Source organism: Acanthaster planci, linkage group LG02 (genome assembly GCF_054643075.1).
Source record: "Acanthaster planci isolate LZ-2023a linkage group LG02, COTS_SCS, whole genome shotgun sequence".
NCBI classification, from domain to species: Eukaryota; Metazoa; Echinodermata; class Asteroidea; order Valvatida; family Acanthasteridae; genus Acanthaster; species Acanthaster planci.
The window spans coordinates 10,973,578-10,981,940 of record NC_141778.1 but is presented as its reverse complement, the minus strand read 5'-3'; the positions used below and the strand labels follow the sequence as shown (position 1 = coordinate 10,981,940).

General features: G+C 39.2%; 1 protein-coding gene across 2 annotated transcripts; it reads right to left on the bottom strand.

The window, feature by feature from the left end:
- Nucleotides 1-403: 403 nt before the first annotated feature.
- LOC110978314 (sperm microtubule associated protein 2-like) lies at nt 404-7,266 on the bottom strand. Of its 2 annotated transcripts, none has more exons than XM_022233219.2 (5): nt 7,111-7,266; nt 5,554-5,641; nt 3,455-3,519; nt 2,910-2,976; nt 404-2,675 (listed from the first exon to the last, which is right to left on the bottom strand). In XM_022233219.2, exons 1-5 carry the CDS (start codon nt 7,127-7,129, stop codon nt 2,090-2,092), a joined length of 825 nt encoding a protein of 274 aa, XP_022088911.1. In that variant the 5' UTR covers nt 7,130-7,266; the 3' UTR covers nt 404-2,089. The 2 variants fall into 2 exon arrangements, with proteins under 2 accessions (XP_022088911.1, XP_086988797.1); XM_087132671.1 differs by lacking the exon at nt 7,111-7,266 and adding an exon at nt 7,036-7,105.
- Nucleotides 7,267-8,363: the final 1,097 nt, after the last annotated feature.

Below are 8,363 nucleotides of genomic sequence, written 5' to 3'. Positions count from 1 at the left end.
AGCAACATCTCTGTGCACAGTACTCCCACTCTCTCTTGTACAAGCTGAAAATAGTTTAGAATAAAAGTTCCTTTCTCAAAAGTTAGTACCTGTTGTCAACATTGTTTCTTTCTTATACAACACTACTAAAAGTGTGGCCTGGACCGCATCTGCAGGTACATGTACCGTACATGCACGGCATGGGCCGGGCGAAAGTGCATGTAGAAAAGCCGGGTTGTTACAATAGCCGTGTGCTGATGAAGTATAGGTGAACTTCGATTTTGGCGACATATTCCCCAAAAATATAAGCACCAGTTTTGTTTATATTAGTCTACCAATTTTTCTCCCGCTGTAGAGTGTTATATCACGGAAGCACTTCCGTGAACGGATTAATTCATAACTGAAAAGCCAAAGAAAACGGCAATTGCTTACACTCAGCCTGATGATCGTACGGCTGCGTGAATACTGTGCACGTAAAAGCTTTATTGACAAGTGAAAATGTGTACAGTCGTAATATAAAACGAAAGACCAATGAAAGCAAAAGCGATAAAAAACATTTTCAATTCAAAAACGGAAAAAAAATACGGCCGCACATCCAACAAAACCATTAATATTTGATAAATATGGTTACAAATCTGATCTACATTTTCAGCAAGTACGTGGAGTTTACAATGAACATTCAAATGAGGGCCTGATGCCTCATGTACATGTACATGCATTACGTGTATGATCAAAGAATAACAAAATGGACTAAGCAATTAATCTTTAAACGGCTCATTTTTCCAATATTGTGTATCAAAATTTGATCTTAAATTTATAGTTATATGCATGTTAATGATATTTTTGTATGTGTCCACCACTTCCACAGCATAATCCATGCACCAAAAATAAAACATGAACAAAATCGTTACATAAATATGATAGGTTTTTCAAACATAAATAGCATACCGGTCTTGAATCCTGATTTTGATAACTACTTTTGTCTTGAACAAGTGGCAACGTGCACTTTAAATAATCTCTACTACTGTCCCTTTAAAATGTTGATTTTCTCTCTACTTGCATACACCAAGATAGTTCCCCAACATTATTTATCAAAATTTGATATCAGAACAATTGCATGCATCAATGATATTATCATTATAGGTGTGATCTCCCAAAGTGTTTATCTATAAACTTTAAAGGATTTTCATATTTCTGTATGGTCTAACTCTCCTAATCCAATCACAAGTGGTGAAAATTATAGCCCATGAGTCATCACACTATTCTTTAATACTTTGCAAGGTACACATTCTCTTTCAATCCACAGAAAATAATGCAGATTTATGTGTTAGTTGATAATGCATTGATCTAATTTGTTCAAAATACTTCTTCCAGTTACTCACTCAAAATAATTGTAATACATACCTCCAAAAGTCAGTGATCAACGTTATTCTACACTTGTTTCCTTCGATATTAAACTCGAATTACTAATGTTTAGACAGTACTCTATCAAAAGCATGTAATTTTTAGGTGTTTTTACTACATGTATAGTTGGTCCTACGGAAAACGTGAAATTTTTGCTGCAGTTCAATACTGACAAACACCTGATTTTGAATGAAATGGAGCTTATTCCACGATCTAATGAGAATATTGCTAAAATACCAACCAGCTTGTTTACGATCAAGACTCAAGTGTCTGCTGATCAGAGCCATACTTCAAACCTTGGCACCTGAAATGCAGGCAGAAGTGTTTCCAGCTTGGACAGCGGCGTACATGAATGCTATCAAATCCTTCAACAAATTTTCACAGCATTAAAGCTTTGCACAAGAGCTTCACTGAAAACATATGCGAAGAAAAGTCCCTGTAAACTTCTCTGAATACATGCAATTCATGTAGGTAAACAGGAACTTCCAGAACACAAACTGCAAGGTTTTTCAAAGTTTCACTGCATTTATTTCTAAAAAGACCTCAAAAAGTGAAGAAAAATATGTGGGATATACCTGTATACTTGTCTGAAAATAAACTTTATGAGTTCAAAATACCATGTGAGGAGCAAATACATCATGTATACAAGACATGCAGGTGTATATGTATGATATTTGATTCAGGACACAGGGGATATGAAAAATGTTTATATTGCACCGCCGCCACCACCACCACCTCCAACAACGCGTTTTTGCCGGATTTTCCTGGGTATGGGCAGGCAGAGTTCCTCAATTCTGGGTGTGGCCCGCGTATGCAACGATGCTGGCGATACCTTGTAGGGATCATAGTTGTCGTACTTGCTGCGGCTTTTCGGCCGGGCCAACTGCTGCAAGCGCAACGTGGCGATGGCTTTCAGCGCAGACTCGGAGACATCCCACTGGATGGACCTGGCGTCTTGGAAGTTGGGGTGGTGGCGTTTGGACTCGGCTAGGGCCTCGAGCCGCTCCGAGGCACGGGCATTGCGGGCTGCTTTGGAGATCTCCTGGTCCCACATGAAGCAGTCAAACTCGTAGCTCTCGCGGATCTTCAGCGGCACGTAGGTCTTGGCCCGGGAGAGCTGTTCGATCCGGTCTGATGCCATCGCACTCTTGGCGGCCTCACTGACCTTTGTCATAATTGGCCGCTCAGGCACAAACCCGGAAACGGTGGTCTTGGGGTTGCTGAGAATGTGAAGACGGTCGCTGGCTTCTGCCTTCTGGGCATTTTTGCTGACAGGCCATATGGGGCTGGGCCTATAGAGATAATGAGTTATATCTTAACCAGAATTCAGAGAACTGCTTTCTGAGAATGATACTTCTACAGTTAGGAACTGCAGAAGCAGTGAGTTTGATTGACAAGACTTTTCTAAAGCCTGTATCCACTAACATTTGCCAATACAAATACATGTAATCGTACATTATAAAGCCTTCTTATCCTTGCCGACAAGATTTTGGTTTAAAAGAGTACTTTTGGATATACTGCATTACCTTTCTCCTTTCCAGCCAGGATGGACAAGTTTGGGCTTGCTCAACGTGTCCTGCCAACTGTTCACAACTGTTATGGGTGGGAAACAAAACATTTTATTAACTTTGTTTTTCTTTTTTTTCCACTAAACGTTCATTACAGCAAAAATATAATTTTTGAAAGTACACTTACAGCCTTACTCTGAGCAGGAAAGAAATATTTCATTGAATCTGACAACACTTTTTTCTGTCTATTTACAAAACTAGTTCCTTAAGACAATTTAAATTCCAAACAATTCTCTCGCACGAATTAATGTTTTTAGCAATATTTTTCAATAAGGACCCTTTAGCACTGACACTTGACACTTTCAGCAATGAGGACTTGTCACTTTTAAGTTAGCTCGTAATTTATCATTTAGGGATCAATTTTTCAATGTCGAGTTTTTAAGTGCACACAGAGGCATCCTGATCATTTCACAGTTTGAATAAACAAAGATTCAAAGAGTTGTATTACACATATGTACTTCTAACTACCAGAAAATATGAAGAATTACTTTGAGGCAAATTACCAAAAGCTGTTGTACCCTCTGGTCCAGGCATTGGGGGAAGTTTATCAATCCAGTAAACAGATCGCCTTTAAAAAAAATTGAGAAAAAAGTTTAAATTTTATTTCTACAGTTGGAATATGTGAAAGATGAACAAACAATTCATGTATACATCAGTCCAATACTAATAATTTGTATTACAATCCAGTAACAGCTGAGAAAAGAAAAAAGATTCCAACAAAAAGCTATCTCCACACCGAGAGCAACTTTGTCAACAGACTGTGACAGCTTATTATTATTCATGCCTTTTAACAGTTGACACTCGTGGGTGAAACCTTGTACATGTAACTATAAAATGAAGGTAACACAACTTTTGTGCTTCATGTACATGTACACTCCTCTCTAATTAGTTAATTATTTAGGACCTGGCAACTGCTTATTGATTATTTTATTCCTGTGAGTGTGACTCCATTGCCCATTTGGGCTGTTCCATTTCCCACACCGCTCCGCCCACTTGCATTCTCAATCAGCAACAGAACTATTTGGTTTATAATCAGAGCTGTCTGGAGGACATAATCCCTCTCCGCTAAATGGACAATTCTGAAGATGAGATAAGTCGGGCAACCCACTTTTCAGGAAAGTGCTACTCTCAGTCCCGGTCAGACAAGATTTCTGAGAAGATCCTTTCTGAGAGGATACAAATTACTCGTAAGATTCCCACTAAAAGTTACAGAAAAGATCAGCAATGGCCAACTGGTTGAGAGATGAATACCATCAATTATGAAATCTATTGAAAAATAGTAAGACTTAATCTGCTTATATTTTCTGAAATTACATGTAGGAATGTTTTTCAACAGGTTTCTGTTGAAAATTATAAAATCTGTGAAAATCCATTAAACGAAGAGAAATATATAAAAGACAGAAAACCCTCTCTACATGAGGGTCTATGGTAATTTCTGCCTAGGATTCGCTGACAACATTAAGTCTTTAATGATAATATAAGACTTCTTGTTTGCATTACATATACATGTGATTGTCGGTAGTATTGATGACCCATGAACGCTTTGCTGGTTTCAGTCAAAAATGGCCTACAAATCAATGATGAGTAATAATACAGGTCACACAATTCTTTTGACAAGTCCACTCAGCGACAGAGAAGTAACTGCTCTCTCTCCATGCCTTCGGCAGGGTAGCTTGGTAACGCTGTTTAACTTGTGCCAAGTGATTGGATGCGAATGTGTGTTTATTGATCTTTTCTATTGTGGACAGAAATGTCCCCTCGAGTCCTTTTACACAGGCTACAAAATGCCGTACACGATCTAGCATGCCAAATCATTACCTGTCACAATGGGTAAAAAAGGACTCAACTGTGTATTGTGTAAGAAGGTGCAGAGAGTTTCATGCAAAGGAACTTGTAAATGTGACACATTGCTAACAGAGTTTTACTGTAACTTTAAATTTTGAATCATGTTATTTTGCAGTCTCAGATTCAAACATTTAGGCGAGCATACTACATCGTAGCTTCAAAAGGGCAGGATTATTAACAAGAGTCAGAGACAGCTTTGTCATTACACTAAGAAAGCTTTTGCAAAGCAAGGTTGTAACAATGAGTACTTCACAAGTTTTCTTCAAATTTTTACCTGAAGTTACAGAATTTTACGGTCAATATGGACTGGACATCATTACAGAAAAAAGTAATTTAATTACTTTAAGAGGGTCTTAAAATGTCTAACCTGGCAGTGCAAAGCAGAGCAACTACCACAGTAGATAATCATCATTGTGGTCCTGGATATACATGTACATGCATATTGTCAACCCAAACTTCATGTATACAGGTGTAATGTTACATGTAACATTCATTACACTTATTCATTTACAACAGCTTTGTACATGTATGTAGATGTAATGCCAAAAAACTTCATCTTGGTTAAAAATTAAGAAAAACTGTTCTTTATACCGTCCTCAACTAAAAAGAAAAGATCTCTTGATGGTTTCTCTTGGATTTAACTATTCTCACAGTGCCATTAATGGATACTTTTGGGATTGTGTAGACTTCACGTTATTCACTGTTACTTTTTCTGTGGGATCAGAGGGTTGATTGCAGCAGATTTTAGGGTCTTTACCTGTCCTCGCGATACCCCGGTGGAAGTTGCTTGGGTCTCGCAAGAACCTCTAGTCTCTGTGAAGGAGGCATGCTTTGAAGTGGCCTTGCTGCAGAGGTAAATAAAAAGGCTTCTATTCAGCCAACCATTTTTTTTACAAGCTGCATATCATTTTTCCAATTAACATAACGCTTACACAACATTACATGTTTGCATCTCACCAGTTGTCAACTAACTATGAAGGCTGATCAAACTGCATTACACAATGACAAATTGTGACAGAAAGCAATGACAGTTGACAAAGTGTTTGTCTTATTGCTGGCTTCAGAACTGGATTACATTTAAGTCTGAGCAGCTGGGACATGTACAGTTTGGATTCTTTCAAATGTTTTGCCCAACCACATCCAAGCAAGTATTACAATTAGTTAAAAGGTGATAAATACATGTAAGGTCCAAGTTACTTAAAAGAAAGCATTTTTTCCCTTGAAGGTCATTCTACTCACAAACATTGGTAAAACAAAAGCAATTTCATTCATTATGAGCACTGGTCATTGTGTCTGCTGACAGACGGATCCTGTAATGTAGGCCTATGCTCTGACAACTGACAATTAGGCAGTGCGCTTAAATCTCTGCTACACCCATACTTTCTAACTGTCCCACCTGTGTTAACGACACAGTTGGAGCATGCTGCACACCCAACTTTGCTTTCATTGGAAAGAAACACTCTACGAGAAATAGGGCATGCCCAAGTAGGTTTTTACTAAATTGTGTTGAGATTATAATAAGAGAAAATGCACACATTAAGCATGAAAATGACTGAGTGATTCCAAGAGGAAATGAGAAGATGATCAAGGGGTGAAAAATCAGTGGAATGCAGTGATGTCACTAAATTGCCTAGGCCTAGACCTGTACATGTAAACTGGGAAAACCATGACATGAAAACAAAGGCCTTGGGCCTACATGTAAAAATGCCTTAAAACTGGTAAACAGCCATTTGTCCCTACCCTATTTTATTTAACTACACTCTTTTTATAGACGCTTTTGCTGGATAACCAAAGTTTGGCATGCCAAGCTGTATTGACTCAGTTGGGCATGCACGCCATGCCTCAACTGTGTCGTGGACATGATGTTGCATTTGCTGGGGGTGGATAGCATCTCCACTGTGACGATTTTCGCCACAACATCTATCATATTTTTGTATGATACATGTATTTAAGTCTCATGAAAATGATTTGTGTACACAGGCATAGCGTACATGTCATGCATGTACATCCCTTTCCTCACCAAAATTTAACTTTTCATTTGGCACAGCCGTTGAGTTGATGTGTTTGTAAAAATGCGTAGAGGCCCCTTAATTTTAAATCTGTGTGGGCCCTGACCCCTGGATATACTGTTTGAGCACAAAGACAGGAACTTCAAAGTAAAGAGTTAGGCCTGTACTGTAGGTGATAACATAAACGGACTCGAGCCGAGGGCCTAACCTAGGCTACGAAACGGACTTACCAGCAACCTTTACAGAACAAGAGCTTCCCTGGCAGAAATATTGTGGATGAGAACTGTATACACATGACTACTTACCATGTACTGCTGTAGCCATAGTTGATTATTTTCAGTCCTTTCTGAATAAACAAAATCTTCGATTTTTTGACACAGTAGAAATCCCACTCGATAGACTTCGTTGCACGTTGCGCGGGACTCAGCTGTTTGGTTGCTAAGGCCCCGCTTCCGCATTGTGTTATGAATATGCATGTTGGGCGGGTCGTACGGGTTGTACAGTACAGTACATACCTGTACATGTAAAGTACATGTACATGCGATAAAATGGTAAATGGTACTGGCATGTGTACACGCACACGTACGTGTACGTTTGTGGATCCAACCTCATTCCCATGGGTATGGTGTTCCATATGTGCCATCCGGCGTCGCATTTTTCAACCGGCGTCGCATTTTCATACTCGCGTCGCCTTTCAATGTGAATAAGCCATTAATCATGATGGTCAACCTTGGTCCAGCCGGACCTGATGTTGTTGACGTGGATGCTAAAAGTGTGCGTACATATTTTTAATGATTATGGAAACGGCTAAATTAGCATGTATGCGTCGACTAACTTTATGTAAATAAATTAACAACCCTTTAAAAAATGAACCCGATTAGTCGTGGAAGTTCACCTCGCTCAATTTGGTTTCTCACTTCTGCAAGCTTTTTGAGTGAAAAATGTCCCCGTACTGATGATTACTAGTTGCCACGAAAATCAAACCCAGTATAGTAGGCCTATTGTTCACTCTGGTTGGTATGGCATTTGCCATCTTGCAGACATGCTTCCCGAGGGAGCGTTTATCGCATTACGGTCTATAATTTAAAATGTAACTACTCTTGGCGACAAAGTGTCACTTAGAGAAATTTTACCTTTTCTTGGTTGAAAGAAGTTGTCAGCAATACAAAATCACGAAAAGTTTTCCGAAAATGCGTCGATGGTCGAAAAATGCGACGCCCAACGAAAAATGCGACGCCCGTCAAAAAATGCGACGCCGGCTGAAAAATGCGACGCCAGATGGAACATATGGAACACCATACATGGGTATGATCTTGCTGTTGGTTCCCGATTCCACTGGGGGACTCTGGATGGAGCTTAAAGAGCAACTCACAGGAAAACATGTTTTCTCTGATTTTATCAGTTCAAATAAATATGGAAGGATCCAAATCGAACGCAATGTCATTTGTCTTCAGAGCTCAACAATAACAGGCTAAAAAGGGCCTTTTTCTATTTGTGCGCGTGATGTGCGTGCAACGGCCTGTGCCTATTCCATTCTTTATAAGGGGGTGTTCATAAG

Excerpts from the sequence above, each read along its gene's own strand:
- LOC110978314 (XM_022233219.2), bottom strand. Across the intron at positions 2,977-3,454 it reads AGAGGGTACAACAGCTTTTG|TTGTGAACAGTTGGCAGGAC; the intron begins GTAATTTGCCTC and ends CACCCATAACAG. Across the intron at positions 2,676-2,909 it reads CCTGGCTGGAAAGGAGAAAG|GCCCAGCCCCATATGGCCTG; the intron begins GTAATGCAGTAT and ends TTATCTCTATAG.